Source organism: Euprymna scolopes, chromosome 1 (assembly GCF_053919585.1).
Source record: "Euprymna scolopes isolate OS-2025 chromosome 1, ASM5391958v1, whole genome shotgun sequence".
NCBI lineage: Eukaryota > Metazoa > Mollusca > Cephalopoda > Sepiida > Sepiolidae > Euprymna > Euprymna scolopes.
In genome coordinates this window covers 152501737-152520811 of record NC_136482.1, presented here as the reverse complement: position 1 = coordinate 152520811, position 19075 = coordinate 152501737, and the positions used below count along the sequence as shown (strand labels likewise).

The 19075-nt window shown below is 35.1% G+C and overlaps 1 protein-coding gene across 1 annotated transcript in view; it reads right to left on the bottom strand.

Moving 5' to 3' along the window:
- The window catches only part of LOC145276721 (E3 ubiquitin-protein ligase RNFT1-like), an 89371-nt gene that overhangs the window by 15909 nt on the left and 54387 nt on the right, over positions 1-19075 (bottom strand). The window contains exons 3-5 of the mRNA XM_080127934.1: positions 17586-17671; positions 3241-3353; positions 158-311 (exon numbers count right to left, since the gene is read on the bottom strand). Of these exons, the coding sequence (XP_079984060.1) occupies positions 158-311; positions 3241-3353; positions 17586-17671 (353 nt within the window). The remainder of the gene's footprint in view (positions 1-157; positions 312-3240; positions 3354-17585; positions 17672-19075) is intronic.

Genomic DNA, 19075 nt, shown 5'->3' with positions numbered 1-19075 from the left:
GTTACTAATTTTTAATGCCGTATCCCTGGGTTCTTCTGTATAAGATATTTTGAGATCACTTCCTGATTGCTTGTTCTAAAATGTCACCATATTTGAAAGACTGAGAAACACTGCTCCGGACATTATTGAATTTAGAAAAAATAAAATATGAACTCACTCTCTGACGATATGGCACATAGGAACGTGGCCACATTGCGACTAGTGATTTGAGGATAATGCAGATAAATTTTAAGACAAAATCTGTTATCCCAACAGTCCAGGCTAACGTCCAAATGTCCATCTTTTCCATGGAAGGAAGCTGGAAATATAATCTTAGAAAAAAAAAATTTTTTTAAAACAAAAAATGTAAATGCTGTAATGTAAATGTAATGTAAAAAACAAATACAAAATAACCCATTAAAAAGATGAATGTTTAAGAAGACAAGTTCTTCTTTAGGTTAAGAAGGAAGAGAAATATGGCCATTTTAAAAGGATGCATTTAAAACAAGAGTATAATATTAGAAGTAGAAAAAACAAAATGTAATTTTCAATTAGTTTTATATCAATTTCTTATTAAGAATTGACAAAAATTCAATCTCTGCAATTAACTTACAATATCTTTTAGATTTACATTTTTTAATTAGTCGGAAATCCAGGAATGAAATATCGTTGATTGGTTAGTTTGTTGTAGTATGTGCCAAATTAATGCTTTCACTTTAAGAGAAAAAAAAAAAATGGCTACGCTTGTCAATAGAAACAGACACATGACCAACAATCTTCAAATTCTCCCCGCATATGTGTACTTAACGACTTCCATTTTGTTTTTATCATAATTAAGGGAAGGCACAGATAAAATTTGACTTTTTACAACTAAACAAAAACAGATTTTTAATTTTGAACCAAAATTAATATAAACACTGTCAATAAACATTTAAAACACTTGATTGTAAGGAGGTTGGTAAAGAATTAATAATACTCATTTGTGTATTTATTTTCAGGCACCATCGTCTAACTTCAGTATCTTTCATAAAGAGGACACTTTATCGGCAAAATTTCTCTAAGCTGGCTAGGGAGCAGAAAGCTTCCCGAAATCCAACTTTGACGCTCCCAGTCAAGTTATTCAAGCCTAGCAGTTGACGTAACTCAGTAGCAACAGTAGTTCAAACAGCCCTTTTGAGGGTTAACTACCATAAACTATTATTGCAGTTTAAGCAGCCCTTTTCAGGGTGAACTATCACAAACTACCTGTATGCAAACTTCACTCTCTGCCTTCTGAGACTCTTCTATAACCAGCAAATTCTGGCTCAATCCTGCAGCTTCCAATCCCCTGCAGCTTCCAGCCTCCTTCTGCAATGCCCAACCTCCAGAGCCTGCTGACATCTAGCTACCTGTTCCAGAGCCCATTAATGTCTAGGTACCCATTTCAGCACTTACTGACGTCCAGCTACTTGTTTCCAGAACTCACTGATGTCCAGTTACTCGCTCCAGTGTCCACTGACGTCCAACTTGAAAAGTCATAAAACAAAAGATAAGCGTAAAACCAGTAGCCCCAACTCCTAATGTAGATTCCTATTACCAAGTTTCCTTTTCCAAGATTAGGTTTGCATTATAACCTTACAGAGATTGAAAACCTCTTACAGAAGATGAAACTAGTCTTGTTTCTGTATAGAATTGGCATTAGCACAACAAATTTCATCGAGAAATTGAACAAGATTCAATGTTATTCTAACATGACTGCAAAACCAGACCTTCAAAATTGCTATGAACATAAAATTGTGACTATATCTGGAACAGTTTTCCATGATGTAGAAACCTCTCCAATGAAAACCGAAGTTGTTCTATTTGTGTCTGCATTGCTCATATCTCCATCTTATCCATTACCATCTATACAATGATGGATTTACTGTCATTGAGCAAATCTCTGAAAAATTGATAAGATCCTGTTTGTTTACCATTCTGCAGTGACTAACGCTCACAATATAAAATAGCTAATTCATTCTAACAAAACGGATGAAGAAAAGTTTGTCATGATTTATCCCTTGTATATGAGCTGACACAATTGCAAGCACTCTTCATCTTTTTCTGACATTTTGTCATGAAAAGTGCACATCTGATTTTCTGTTCTATCTCCTGACTGAACAAAATCTAGCATAGATATGGAAGGACATTGAAACAGCATATTTATAAAATTTTAAAAAGGAAACATTTCGAACATTAAAATACGGAATCGATAAGTCACAAAAGAATAAAATCCAAACCAATTCCTTTAAAAATCTAATGCCAAGGTTAAACACTGACAAATGTCCAGTATTGTTTACTTGTCAGAAAACGCGCCCAGCATTGTTTACTCATAAAAAAAAAAAAAAAAAAAAAGTATCCAGCATTATTTTGTTTATTTGTTTTATTTTCACTATCAATAACCCCCCCCTCTTTATTGGTGCCTAAACCTAAACGTAGATTCCATGAAGAAAGCTTCTTTCTTAGAACTGCATGCCTGTGGAACTGTCATCCATTTTCCTGCTTTCCAACTGACTACAATATGGTTGTCTTCAAGTCCAATGTACCTATTTACTATGCCTCCCCACGGGACAGAGTTAGACACCAGGGTCGTTTTTTAACGTGGAGAAAAGGTACAAAAATAAAAATTGTCTCAGTCGTGAAGGATTTCTCCTCCACCGAAAGAGAACAAGAAAATGAAGTGCAGCATCTGAAGAACAGATACTACACTTTGATCTTGACCAAAAGGCTAAGCCGTTCCACTTAAGTTAACAAATTTACCGAATTCCCATTACTAACGATTACTATATTGTCCAACTGACTACTGTACACTCTTTAATCCTTATCCTCGAGTGGCCTCTGGGCCTTGACAAGTGGTGATGCTTATGTAAAAAACAAAACAAAAAAGAAACGGCATATCTACCACTTTTTGGGTCATTTAATGCTGAAATATTAATTTCAATGTGTTAGATGTTGGTTAGTTGTTTTTGATCTTTCTTGTGGAATCTTTTGTTATATATTTTAATCTCTTTCAGGAATTCAATAAATTTTTTTCTGAGTCGATTTTGTTAAATATCTTCCTTAGATCATTCTCCTGGTACTAGCATTATTTACTGATCAACATTGATCAAGGTTTTTACTGATCAACAATACAAGATTTCTTATTCATTATCATAAAAATATCAAATCAAATCAAATAGAAATGGCTTCATTTTTTTGAGAGTGGGGATGAGTGGGAGAAGGGCATAAATACAAAGTGCTTACATTTTATAGAGTTTCTGATCAGCAAATACAATGTATATACACAAGATGTTGAGGAAGAGAAATGCCATCAACCATAGTTTTGTCATCAGAGATTTCCGTTGAACACCACCTTGCTAGAAAAAAAAAAAAATAACAAAAATAAGAGTATTAATAATTTTACTCACTTGAAGTTCTTACAAGTCACCATTAGTGATTTCTCACTGATCATGACTTAACCTGTAATCTTGAGTGACAAATTGACTTCTCAACAGTCCAGTTTTGTTTGGAATGGTATTCTCCATTCTCAGCCATTACACCCGCTCATAGGGATGATATCATTATTAACTAACTTTTATCAAAAAAACAGCAAATATATGCTCCTTTCAATTGCATATTTTTATGGTATCATGATGAATCAACATAAAGTATACTGAACTCCAAAAGAGATAATGAGTTAGAGGATATCATCACAAACCAACCTTATACTTCTCCCTTCATCAAAAGAGTTAATGCCAGATGATATGAGAACAGAACAGATATAACATCACCCCTTCCAAAAAAGAAAATGGTAATCCTGGGAGAAATTAACATTCTGTCCCCCACAAAAAGAGGTAATGCCTGAGAGGGATGTACCATACCAAATAAAAATATACTGCAATCCAAATCCCAAGAGGATCACTACTTTCCTCCCAAAAAGTGGTATGCATGAAAGGATGTTATCTATATATATTAATAATGTGTTATTTATTTTGTGTCACACTTACACCCGAATGACTGCCGTTTGATTGTTATGGACTTCAATTTCTTGTAATAAGTAATTCTACCAAGAATTCTTCATAAGTTTTAGTTTCGGTTATAGCTGAAGGAACTCAGGTTATATATATATATATTTTATCTGATGCACCAAGTCATATGGATATACATTTTTTATTTTTGAAATCACAACTTTATAATATACTAGCGAGGGTACCCGGCATTGCCCGAGTGTTTGTTTCCGGGACGGGGGGGGGGGGGGGTTTAAAAAATGTTATGGTAGGTAAGTAGGAAGGATCAAACCCGGAGTCATGAGTAAAAGTAGGAAAATAAAGTGTGAAAAAAAAAAACAAAAAAACATCTGCAACGTTAACAGTTCGGCCACCAAGAAAAGTCCATTCCAGTTGTTTAGAAAAAAAAAAAAAAAAAAAAAAAAAAAAAAAACGACTACGGTAGGTCGGCGCGAACGTGAAAATATAATGTGAATTGTCAAGCACGCTAACCACTACGCCACAGAGCACTGCAGCTTAGTTTAGTGATTTTAAATAACTTCACATGAAAGAACTACAAAGCCAAACCGGTGTTCTCTTCTCAACTGTTCCTTGTGAACGATCCCCAAACGGTGTTAAGTGGTGGCAGGGGGAGGAGGAATTTATTAGAGAGAAAATATTTTACCACTTCCATTGATCTTAACCGATTTTGGCCGTGACTTCTCAGCAGAAAAAGTATAGAAATCTAAGATTATCGAGGAATTTGAGAAATAATAAGCCTATAACACACCTCATATTGTTCTGCCGTTTGTGCATATTATATTTGCATGAAATATCTAGATTTTTAATCCTATTAATGTCAAAATCAGACGGGAAAAATGAGTTCATTTTATTTATATAGAGATAAGAATTGATAGAAAATTGATTCTATAATATATACGAAATCTGCATGAATTAAAATACCATTTTAAGCATACTTTATGACCGGGCTATGCTGGGCGTCCCTGCTTGCTTAGATAAATACTTTTGCAGTTTTAACCTAAGAGCTACAATAATATCAGGGCATGTCTATTTACACTGAAAACCCATGTATTACATGTGGAATTTCCACAGGTTCCGCTAGTTATAATGAATGAACATACCTTCATCATCAATGGAGGAGATAATGTTTGGGAAGATGGGATAATGGCAACAGAACAGATATTAAACTAACCCATCTAAAATAGCTGAATTAATACCTGGGAGGGTCCTCCTATAAAAGAAATGGTAATGCCTGCGAGTACAGTATCATTATAACAGAAAAAATAGTAAACTACTCCCTCTCCCTCAAAAAGAGGGTTACCTGACAATAAAAGAGATACATTACCCCCTTTCACAAAGGAGGATGTAATACTTGGGAGGATTACCTTCAATTCCTTAAAAATAAATAAAGGAGGAAGTGATTACTGGGAAGAGTGCTTTATGACAACAGAACCAATACCATACTACCATGAAAAGATAATACAATAATAGATTAAGCAACATTTTCTTTTTCATCCATTTAAAAATGCCTAGTCATTTTATGGTTCCTTCACTTTCCCAGTGGTATAAAACATTTTACTATTGATGACACTCTTGTGAAAATATAAGAAAATATGACATTGCAAATTACAAATATATATATATATATTATGAAATATTAATTTATTAGAAACCGTTTTCAAATATGCAAATTAGGAGTACCTACACTTGCTTGTGGGGGTTTGCAGATTAATAAATATGCATTATTTCAAAATCTTATATTGTATTAAATAATTAAATTAAAAACTGATGTTAATATAGGTAGGATGGCGCAATGGACAGAGATGTGGATTCTCTACAGTTCCAGGTGAGAGATGTCTGAAGATAGCAGTTTTAATCCTACTCAACTAGACCAGAGGATTAGTTGCCCAAACCGTGGTAAGACAGCAACTATGGAAGGCAGTAATTACTGGGTATAGAGTTACAGGACTCAGCATTCCTACCCAGGATTAATCACTTGAAGGCCAGAGGAAGAGTAGACCAAAACGTGGCCTTAATCTTACTTTCATTTTTGTTTTACTGTTTTTTATTTATTTATTTATTTTTTTTTTCAAATTATTTTGCTTTAAAATAGGATTTTATAAAAGTGAAATTTAATTTTGATATTGTTTGGTCATTAAATGATTATATATGAACATTAGTCGAGACATAAAATTTTACACACAAAGATTTGCAAGAATTCCAAAGTCAAATTTAACAGTTTCCGAAATTTCTTTCAAATTTCAAAGGATTATAAACTCATTTCTTTTTCAACCATTAACTAAAGATTAAATGGCTAACTGGTTTACAAAGAAACCAAAATACATTATGGTGCATTTAATTTCATAATTTATTTTACTAAATAGGATTTGAAAACATTTAAATGTATCGCATTTTATACAAAACACACAAGAAATGCTCTTATTTTATTAAGAATATTAAAAAAAATACATATAAACATTTTATTTTAAAATCACCCATGTAGAAAATTTTGAAAAATATATATTTTTACAAATTCTATTATTTCTTTTATCTGAAAAGCAAATTTATAAAATTTACATAGTTACAAATAGTTTGAACAGAACTTTCACTGATTACAAGCCCCTGGCTGCTACTGTTTTCAATAGCAGCCGTAAAAAGTCAGCTCTTTCCCTCTTTCCAAGTAGGTATTTTTTTAGACTATTTTAGCCAATGGGGGACTAAGATCTAAAGCCTGGTTTGCATAACAGAATGTCCCCTCCCTAAAAAAAAAAAAAAAAAAAAAAAAAAATTTACAAATATAGGGTTTAATATTTAACATCTGATTTTTCTTTTAAGGCTTTTAATAAATGTTACTAATAATTTAGCCAATATCAATGCTTGAAATCATTTAATTATAACATTCCTCCTCTTTATGCTATGAACTCCAAGCTAAGTCGAACTCTACGGTCCCAAAAGATAAGAAACTTTTCTGTCCGTAACTTTTGCAGTATACTAATCTAAAAACACTAACATGTTTACATGTTTACTTTTTTATTTTTTCTCTTTTTCCTTATCACAGGTTTGACTTTAATCCTGAATATTTGTCTTGTTTTCTTATCTTTCTCCTAAATCTTTTTTTGTCAAAAATACTATTATTAACCAATACTTTTTCTTATATCTAAAACGAGAAAAGTCTCCCATGAAATTGAACATTTCCCAAATTATATTTGCATATTATCTGAACTCAAAAACAGGTGGCTTCCCCCCCCCCTAAAGTATGCATTACTTCTAACTAGTCTAAAGTTAATACATAACCCTAAAGGTATTACTTCTTAACCAGATTTTTAAACAAGTTAAAAATAACCAGACGTTTTCAATTTGATAAAAGTTCCATTAAAGCATATTTATTATGGGGTGGAGCTGAAACGGTTGAACATCCCAGCTCGACCTAGATAAAGGCAAAAAGTATCCATGCATTAACATGGGGGGGGGGGAGACTATCTTTAAGTACTATCCTAAGCCGAAAATGGGGCAACGGACTTATACTAAGGAGATATTAATATCTCCTTCTCACCTTTTTTTATTTATTTATTTATTTATTTTTTTTTTTTTCTCAATCGAGAGTCGATAATGCACGTGGATGTGTTATCCGCAGCTCCAGTAACTCTCACTTCTCCTTTTTTTTCCTTCAGTCCTCATTTCCAATGAATGATTTTTCTGACAAAGAGTGAAGAAAAAGCTGCTTTCCAGGTCGGTAGTACTTTGTAAAGAGTAGCCTGAGATGTCGGAAAATTTCTGTTTCTATGTCTATCCTTGTGGTCATGTCACTAGTAAGGGTGCTGGAGGTAAATGTTTCATCTGGGCTGACGTTACCCGAACATTGGATAACCACTAAGGAGGCTGTCCTATCAGCAGGTGCAAAGTACCGGGGCTGCTGTATTGCCATTTGGTGAATGGATTCTGGACCATACAGTAATTTCTGGTAGGGCCTCTCGATGCCATACTAGTGGGTAATTGTTACGGCTTTACCTTATCATGTGCTACAAAAAAAAAAAAATTTCTTGTCTTCTTCTCTCTTATTTTCCCTCTCTGTCCTGCTCCAACCAAGTCTACCGATCTGCTCCACAAACCCCAACAATCATGACAAATCTCCAAAAAAGAAACACAAATAAACCAAGAACCCCATCCTCCAACGTAGACCCCTACTACCAGGTCTCCTACTCCAACATCAGGGGTCTACGTTCCAACCTTCCAGAGGTTGAAACACAATTACAGGAGACGAAACCGGACATATTCTTTCTAAGTGAAACTGGCATAGGGCCGACCACTTCTCTAGACGAATTCATAATTAAAGGATACTCTAACTTAACATCTAAATCAGACTCCCAAGATCGCCATGGGCATGGAATATGTGCCTACATCAAAGATGGCTTTCCATGTGGTAGGGATATTTCCAGAGAAGACCCTAATTTACCTTATATGTGCTTCCGGGTTGCACTAGCTTATACCACTGCATTTATATTTGCCCTCTATCGCCCTCACAACAGTGGGGTTACTATCTTTAAGAGCTAATCTGAGAAAATTGACCACATCCTGTTTGCTCATCCTTCGGCTAACATTCACATTTGCAGTGACTTCAATGTCCATAATGTGGAATGGCTGACCCACTCAAATAAAACCGATGATGAGGGGAGGTTTTGTCATGATTTTGCCATTGCCTATGATCTCACTCAGATTGTTCACGAACCCACCCGTGTGCCCGATACTACCGGTCAATATTCAAGCCTTCTAGACCTTTTCCTCACAACTTCCCCTGAGCTGTGTTCATGCTCCGTTCTATCTCCTCTGGGATCCTCCGACCACTCCGTTGTAGCAGTTAAGATAAAAATGAAACGTAATAAGTCTTCAGATGTACCTCTCCACCGTACTGTATATCGATACTCTATGGCTGACTGGAATAGCTTCTGTACATTCATATCTGACCTACCTCTGCATTCCATGTTTAAAAAGGATGTGTCCTCTATAGTATTAGACCTGACCGAATGGTTAATTGTAGGCATAGACCGATTCATACCATCCAAAAAATTCCAACAAAAACCTAACAGCCAGCCATGGTTCTCCCCTGAATGTGCTGCTGCCATCACGCACAGAAATCACTTTTTCCATAGCTACCACCATAATAGATGTACTGAGACTAAAGCTGCTTTCAGGACTGCCAGCAACCACTGTAAAAGAGTAATAAAAAATGCAAGAGAGCTATATGCTCAGTCTGCTAAATCCAACGTAGCTGAGCAGCGGCTTGGTTCCCACCAGTTCTGGCAAATAGCAAACAGGATCTTGAACAGAAGCGTGTGGTCATCTCGTCAGCATCAGACAAGGCCAGACTATTTGCCAAGAACTTTGCAGCTAATTCTACCCTATGCGACAATGGCCATCAACTCCCTGTATTTCCTCCTATAACAGACAACATGCTATGCAACATACAAATATCTGTGCACGAGGTCGCCAAGCTAATCAAGAACCTTGATTCCAGTAAAGCAACTGGCCCTGATGGCATTCCAGTTATAGTGCTGAAAAAGCTCCAACTAGAACTTGCCACCATACTTACAAAACTGTTTAAGCATTGCCTTAAGGAGAAGTGCTTTCCAACACCCTGGAAAACCTCATCAGTATGCCCTGTATTTAAGAATTCAGGTGAAAAGTCATCTCCCTCTCAGTACAGACCAATAAGTCTCCTGTATGTCATGAGCAAGTTGTTGGAATCCATATTAAATAAAGGAGTAGTCAACCACCTCAACAGAAACAACCTTCTTAGTGACATGCAATATGGTTTCCGCTCTGTAAGATCTACAGCAGATGTACTAACGGTTATATCACACAGGATTAGTGAATCTCTTGACAAAGGTTTCCTTTCCAGGGCAATTGCTCTTGACATATCGAAGGCCTTCGATAAGGTATGGCATAAGGGCCTACTTCACAAGTTTTGCAGCTACGGTATTATTGGAAATGTTTTCTCAATCATTAAATCATTTCTCTCTGATAGGTTCATAAGAGTAGTGGTTGATGGGCAGAAATCAGAGGCCCACAGTATTAATGCTGGAATCCCCCAGGGGTTCATCCTGGGCCCAACTCTCTTCCTGATCTACATTAATGATCTCCCAAAACACATACTTAAATCATTCGTTGACATCTATGCTGATGACATGACCATCTATGGCAACACATCAAAGGCCATAAATGACAAAGTTCTCTCTAATTCTCTTTCCTCTGATCTTGAGTGCGTGGTACAATGGGGGAAGAGGTGGCTGGTCACTTTTAATGCATCCAAAACAAAGCTTCTATCTTTACATCATCAACGCTCTGATCCTCATCTAGCATCAATTGAAATGGATGGCTCTCGTCTTGTGGAGGCTCCATGTTTTGACAAGGTTCTGGGTTTGACCTTTACTCATGATCTGAAATGGAACACGTACATCAAATCTGTTGCAGGGACGCTGGGAAAATGGTGGGATCCTTCTACTGCTCCAGAAGATATCTCACTACTGATGAAATTCTCTATCTGTATAAAAGCCAAGTATGTCCAAGGATGGAGTACTGCTGCCACATCTGGGCAGGAGCTGCTAAAAACAGCCTATCCTGCCTTGACAGAGTACAAAATAGACTTTGTAGTTTGTTGGGGGATGCCCTTTTCTCTTCCCTGCAGCCTCTCTCCCACAGAAGAGATGTTGCGAGCCTGTCTTTGTTTTATCGTTATTTCCATAGCAAGTGCTCATCTGAGCTCTAATCTCTCGTCCCCCCCTCGCCAATCTTTCACGAGAAACACCCGTCTGGCTGAAACTACTGTCAATAATTTTCCCCACTCTTTATCTGTGCCTAAATCCAAACGTAGATTCCATGAGCAGAGCTTCTTTCTCAGAAGTGCACGACTGTGGAACTTTCTTCCGTTCGCCCATTTCCCAACTGACTACAACTTGGATGTCTTCAAATCCAACATAAACAAATTTCTGACAAACCGCCCCCTTAAGTAAGACACTATCAAAACCCCCAATACTAATGATTACTACAATCCTATCTCATTGATTACTGTACACGCAATAACCCTTATCCCTGAGTGGCCTCCGGGCCTTGATAAGTGGTGACCCCCATGTAAAAAAAAAAAAAAAAAAAAAAAAGCCAATAGGAGGTGGTGTCGGTGGTCAAGCAGACTGATGACTTGAGTGCGTCAAGTTTGAATACAATTGGTTCCATTACACCTCTCCTACAAACATCTAATTCTAGAAAGAATTATTAGAAATAATGCCAACAATAGAATCAAGCTGATTAAAAAAGTTGTACTAAGCCAATTCATACAAATTTACTTTTGACACAGTTCTTGATAGAAAAAAGCTTATTCTTCATTGCAAACTTATTAAATTCAATCACTGGCTATTTATCTATTTTTCTATTTATCTATAATAAAGACCTTTACCTTTATATGCAACAAGTCTGATTTGGAAGAAAATCAGACTTGTTTTGAAGACATGGTGTACTATTTGTTTTCTTTATTTTGATATTGGAAAACTTTTCGTTTTTTATTGTTCCTTAGCCTTTAGGCCAAGATCAGTCTAGTATCTGTAAAAAAACAAAAAAAGAACGTGTTGATTCAGAAACTTTAAGTAGGATGACCCCCAGTGTGTTTGTGGTGTTATGGGGATTGTGAAATCTAGCTAGGATTAACATAGACTACCCAAGGTACAGTGACGAGGATGACCAATGACACCCCTTCTTCAATTTTTGAATGGCCTTGTGCCTAATTTTTTGTTTATGTGGGGTTTTTTTTTGTAACACTTCATGAAAATGAAAAATAAATCACAGTGTAGTATCTGTTCTGATACTGCACTTTGCCTTTTCTATCCTCGGTCAGTGGAAGAGAAATCCTTCATGACAGAGACAATTTTTATTTTTATTCCTATCCAGAGTGACCCTTTTTGGGGAGCTGGATTTTCTCCATATTAAAAACCGAGCTCGTGTCTAAATCTGCTCCCGTGGGGAGGCAAGTAAATAGAACACCACTTTGTTTTTAAATGAGATCCATAGGTCTATTTTTTTTTTTTTATTATTATTTCTTTTATTTCACCACTGAACAAGGCATATTGCCACGCAACCATAAGGGGCTACAATGATTGGGGCCAAATTTATGCAGAAAAGAAGGGGGCAACCTGGGTGGAGAGTTTAAAAAAAAAAAAAAAAAGGGTAAAAGCTATCTAAACTCATTAAACATATTATATAATCACACAACCTGAAAAGTAGAATCTTGCAAGTAAATTTTAGCTGATATGAATTTGCTTTGAGATGCCCAGAAATGTTCAAATTTTAAGTTGTAATTTAGAAACCTTAGAGTTTCTCTTTTCTCAGGACACATCAGTTCCACATCAGTTCATATACAGTACCACCTGTACTAAAGAGCCTCTTTCTCTCCACAGATGAAGGTGATACGCTTAAATATTTTGAAGCCAGTTTACTCAGCAGTGGTAAGGTCTCCTTTTTCCACCACTGAAATAGATCATCACCTCTTGCAATCTACGCAATGAAATCACATCTTGTAAAGCTACGTAATGGTCAAGTTCTTTTGCGCACTTAATCATAAGGGATTTACTCCTTTTGAGTTTAGATTGTGATTCTTGTATTTCTGTTGTAGTTGCAGTCCCAGTTCTAACAACTTCTACTTGTTCGAAGTTTTGATTTGTTACTGAAGGCTTATTCGAAGCTAATTCATCAAACAGATTTGAAAAAGATACAGTTTTACTTTGGTCTTCTTGACCCTCGACAAAGCTCGAAGAAATGGATCCTACTGATTCTGCTTCATTATCATTAATAGAAAGTAGATGTAGAATCCAATTCTTAGTGTTTTCCACGTCATTCTTTTAAAATTGAAATTTGTATCTAGGAAAGTAAACACAAGTTTTTATCATTTAGATTCAATGAAAATCTTGTTTCAATTGATTCATTGAATTGTTCAACAGTAAAAATTTCACTAAAGTCAGAAATACTAGAATTAGATTAGATAGCTTTATAACCTCGAAGCTAAAATTGTAGATATTATCAATAAGGTTGAAGTTTTGTGACTTGCTTCTTTAGTGATTTCTTTAACTGGACAATTTTTTTTAACAAGCCCCATTGGTAAATTATTAAGGTAGGAATCTTAGTGTCCCAATTTATCGTATGAAAAAAATGAACGAATCTCTTCTTAAAAAATTCCAGTTTGTGTGAATCATTCTGTTTCACATACATGCCACGACAATCATTCTGTTTCACATACATGCCACGACAATCATTCTGTTTCACATACATGCCACGACAATCATTCTGTTTCACATACATGCCACGACAATCATTCTGTTTCACATACATGCCACGACAATCATTCTGTTTCACATACATGCCACGACAATCATTCTGTTTCACATACATGCCACGACAATCATTCTGTTTCACATACATGCCATGAAAAAGTCCTTTCTGAATCATGTTTACCATATCAAAAAGTATTCTGTTATTCTAAACAACAGCCAAGTTCGTTTGCTTATTTTAAAACTGGTAAACATTAAGCAGAAGGAACTTTTTCTGGGCATTCAACGTAAAGCAGAACATTCAACATCAACCAAAAATAAATCATTTTAAACAATCACAACGTTAACTTGAACACAGACACTACAAAAATAAAAGATGTTAAAACAATAAAAAAACAATAATATTCATGCAGAGAACCTTTTAGAAACCTATTTCTTAACATGTGGAGGAGAGGATATTTTTCTAACTAGTCTATACTTTTACCTAACAATTTAATAAACAATACAAAAGTGATTTGTGCTACAAACATTGAAGATGGACAACTGAAGTTTTTTTTTCTGTATATGTTTAACTGTAGGAGGAGTTGACATTCATCCATTTGAGGTGATTCCCTCATCAGTGCCAAACAAAGAATTCAACAGAACTGCAAAGAAATGCCAATTATATAAATAACCCTATGTTTGATACACACCGCTCTCTTATTAAAATTAAATTGATATTGAACATGTATGTTTACTTAATTAAATCACCATGATAAACAAAGTGAAAAACACTACATAAAATTACATTTTCTTGAGGATACTATTTAAGAAGTACATGGTGTAAAGAGCTGACATTTGGATATAGCATTCTACAATGTGTATTGTTTAGGCATGCAATATTCCAAATCTGTATCTTTTAATAGTTTTGTGATATATGATTTTGAAATATGTTTATAACATTTGGTATTTTATTTTCACTACCAAAATTGAACATGTCAGCATTTTTAACTTATAAGTTGCAGCTAGGATTGTTTAAAAAATAAATAAATAAATAAATAAGCATAATAATCATTATGTATAGAATTGTATTGAATGTTCATATTTACTGTCATTTAATTCAGTTTTATTTAATGATACTTTAAAAATTGTCCATCATTGCAATTTTGCTATTATAAAATGATGCAATGTTTACTTTTCACACCTCAAAAATTAAGGCTGAAATTAAATTAGAAAGAATTGTACTTTTACTTCCTACTTTCTTATACAAAAAGTGATGAAAGCAGTTTTTGTGATATTTTTACTGGTTATTTTTTTTGTCGGTTGGTTTCAAGGTTGCCATGTTGTAATTTACACATGTTTGTGTTTCTTCACCCTCAGCAGGGTACTATTGAGTCGGATTCATTATTAGTGAAAAGTAGATGTAGAATTAAATTCTAAATATGTTTTCTATGCCAATCTTTTAAAATTAATATTTGCATTGCGAGTCTAGGAAAGTCGACATACACAAGTTTTTATCATTTAGATAGGACTAGCCTGGGTGCCCTGTGTTGCTCGGGTGCTTGGAGGTAAAAAACAAAAGTGGTAGTAGGCAGGCAGGCTCAAACCTGCACCACAAAGGAAAAGAATGTGGTGGGGAAAAAAAGTGACGTCTTTGCTGTTGCGTCTATCACCAAACCAGAAGTGGCGAAGGTTTAAATTAAGGCTAGCTAATCGAAAAGGGAAGATTTTCGAAAATAATGGTGAAAAAAGCGACCCCCTCCTTGTAGAAAAGTGCCTAGTTGAGGGCGAAGGAATTAATGTTTTTAGCCAATTTTTTGATATTTGTCATCCGAAGGGCCACGCTTCAAAACAATACCGATCTCGTGAAAATCCGTCACTTCTGTCAAAAGTTTTTCCACTGATAACCTGAATTGTTCATCAATGGTAAGAAGGATTCCACTAAAGTCAGAAATACTAGAATCAGATTGGACAGCACTTGACAGAAATAACCTCAAAGCTAAATTTGTAGGTATCATTGATATGGTTGAAGTTCTGTGACTTGCTTCTTTGGTGATTTCTTCAAATTGGACTCAGGAACTGAATATTGTTTTCAAACAAGTCCCCATTGGTAAGTTCTTAAGATAGGAATCTTATTAACACCTCACATTACAAGAGTTTTTAATTTATTTTCAGCATATGTTAAATTCCACCATGTGGTCACATCTTAAATGAGTTTTTCTAAATTAAGCTGATCCTGTATTTCAGTTAATTTGCTAATAGAAAGCGATTAAAGTGAGAAACTGTATTTCTATTAGATGTAATGGTTGTCTTCACAGCCTGAGTTACAGTTTATGATAGTTATTGTAAATCACATTCCTTGACACCAGCAACCATATTTGCTCCTGAATCTGTGAGACTAACCGTAGCCCTCGGCGCAAGAGGGTCCGTGTGTGCCTGGCGTGTGGGGTGGTGGCTGATCCTGTGGTCGGGGCAGCGGACGAAAGAGTTTCAAGATGGCGCCTGCCTGCTTTTATTAGAGACGGAATCTCGCGAGATCTCGCGGGGATGCAAATTAGCTAGGCCATCTTGAGGAATAAAAATCGGTCCATTGGAGGTGCGAGGCAGTCGGGTTCTGACGTTGGTGGCGATCAGTACAGTGACCGTTGGGTTCCGTTTCTATTCGTGCAGTCAGCTGAGCTTTGTTAGTTACCTTTGCGCCGTGGCTGTCATTGTTTGTTGGTTTGCTGTGTGTTGCCGTGGTTCTTCAGTGAAACGCTTCGTCGCCCACGACGAGACTCCCCGTCTCCTACACAAGATACTCATACAGAATCATACAAGACAAAGAAAACTTTATTGAAGATTTTATACTCATTCAGAACATTGTGCAATTCTTCACTTATTTTTGCAACAGGGAATGGAACAACTCTAAGCACAGCTATGCACTGTTCAAAGTCATTTGAAAGCCAAACTCAGAATGGGAGCATTATCTGTTGTAGCTGTCCAAATATCTGTAGTTCATGAAATGTTAATTTCAGCAAGAGGCAGTTGAATTTTTGTGGTGCTAGTGCAGAGAGTGATCCGCGCTATTTTTTAAATCGTATTTCCAAGTTTAGTTAAAGTTTTATATGTTTTTTAATTCAATTGTAAGGGTGAAGTATAGAATGGGTACAAAACGCCCTCCCCTCCCCATGTTAAGAATGGCTTTTTAAATAATAAGACTAGTACGATTTTTGTTTTACTTTTATAAATATATCAAAAATTATTTTACAGTGAAGTACTGTTTTTGATGGAATACTGTAATTTGAACAAAGTTTTGCAATAAGCCTATTAAATCCAATGTCGGATGTTACAGAATATGGTTGAATATCAACAGCAATCATTTCTCTTGTGAACAGTGATCATTAGTATTCCAAACTTTCTTTTTGGCCAATATTGATTCTATAGTAGTTTGGTGTTTTGATGGAGGCTCGTAGTTGCTGCCATTTGTTCCTGAAATGTCTTTCCTGAATATTCATTGCGCTTCTACTTCTTATCTGCAACTTTTGCTTCTTTTGAATGGACATTTCCAAGATGGTTTTACATATTAGTTGTCATAAAAGTTTTTTTTTACCGATTTGCCATTATTTGACGTAATAGATTGACATAACTTGCAAGCAGTTTTATTCTTATTCTTCGGATTGACATTAAAAAAAAAATCCAACAAAAACTGGTTACCATAATGGTTGAAGGTTGTTGTCCATATTTAGTTCATTTTTTACATATTGAAATTACATATATCTGATATCTAATCAGTAATTTATCTCAATAAAATATACATAATCTAAACCAGAAAAATAAAAATATATAATGTAACGGTCGCAAGAGTCTGAAAATGAGGAACAAGAGTATAACAGATAAAGAATGCTTTATTTTCGGTTCGCAGTTGTCTCAATTCACTGTACAATTCCTCAACATGAAAACTGAAAAATGAAGTAATAATTTTTTTGACAGTGATTTAAAGTAAAAAAATGTTAATTTGATAGGAAGAGAAAGGACTGAAATTTTTGATATCCTTACATCTATCATCAAATTCAATGCAGTTGGAAAAGTCTACATGTTATGCCTGTTATTTGATAATATGGTGTATGTATCTCCGATAAATTTTCACTGGCAAGCAAAACTGGTCTTCGTTTACAATATAATTGATATTAGTATCATTTATGACAGCAAAATTTGCTGATAAATTGGCATTAGCAAACCTATTAATTGACAATCGGCCGATTATCAAATACCGATTAATCGGCCAATTTGATAATCGGTACATCCCTAGCTATAATGCAATTAAAATACTTACTCGGGTGACAAGTTGGTGCGTTTGTCGATCTAAAGCTCGGTTAGCATAACAGAATGTACCAAAAAGATTGAGAAATACCAGCAAACCTGAAAAACAGGGAAAATTATGAATATAATGTTGAATAATGAATGTCTGGTATTTCAGCTAATTTAAGATAATTGTGATTTTTTTCATTTGAATATCTTTTGAAGCATTCAAGGACAATTGGGACAAAGAGTTGTCTAGTGAGGTCAAAAGGGACTAGACATATGAAAAAAAAAAAAAACAAAAAAAAAAAACAAAGTGAGAAAATTGTGTTAATCACTTGAAGAGTAATGTTATCAAAAAAAATGTTGGAAAAGATTTGATGAGAAAGTAATTGGAAAGCAAGTGAAAATGACATAATAAAATGCTTAGTCAAAACAAACTGAGGTTGTCTCGCCTCCACACACATTATGCCAACTTATGATAAAGAAACACAAATTAAAGAACAAACTGTCAATTTGAACGTCATCTCTAGAGTTTATTCAATTAATTTGATATTTGTTTCATTTAACCTTCATTTCTTTATTTTTTTCAGCATTAATAAATTTCAGGTGAAATAGCCTTCATTTCTTTATTTTTTTCAGCATTAATAAATTCCAGGTGAAATAGCCTTCATTTCTTTATTTTTTTCAGCATTAATAAATTTCAGGTGAAATAGCCTTCATTTCTTTATTTTTTTCAGCATTAATAAATTCCAGGTGAAATAGCCTTCATTTCTTCAACTTTTGATCACATTGGTTGCTTAGAGTAAGGAAAAGTAAAACAAGCAGCACATACAAGCCCCCCCCCCTCCCCCCGAGTGAAAAAAATTACTTTCACCATGACTAATGTTTATGTAAAATTTTTTAAAAATCCAAGGCATGGTTATTGAGAAAAGTGCGGACAAATAAACAAATGAACGATTTGGAGGCAGTTTCATCCCTATGATGGCCGCTATGGGGACAACCAGAGTTATCCCAGAAAATCTATCCTGGCAAAAATTTACTTTCACCATGACTAATGTTTGTGCAAAATTTCAAAAAGAAATTCAAAACATAGTTATTGAGAAAAGTGCAGAAAAATGAACAGATGAACGGGAGTGAATTACTAGGTCCAATCCCTTCTTTGTTGTGGGACCAATAAAAATAAAACAGGACATCACCACTGGATGCAGTTTTGCATCATACGCATGAAAGAACGTCTGGGATAGTATATTGAAAATATACATATATGCTATTATCACTGCTGGTCTTTTTTTATACAATAGAGCCACTCAACAATAAGGGGTAATGAGTGTCGGGTGAGACAACACAGTGGCAGCTGGTAAATGTAGAAATTGGGTAGAAAGCATTTAAAGGCGACGGCTCAGCAAGAACTTGTTTACATTGGACTTGAAAACAATCAAGTCAGCTGGGAAGCAGCTTTGGATTATTGTGTTCCATAAATGAGCAGATGATATTGTGTTTGGGTTATTGCGTTCCATAGAC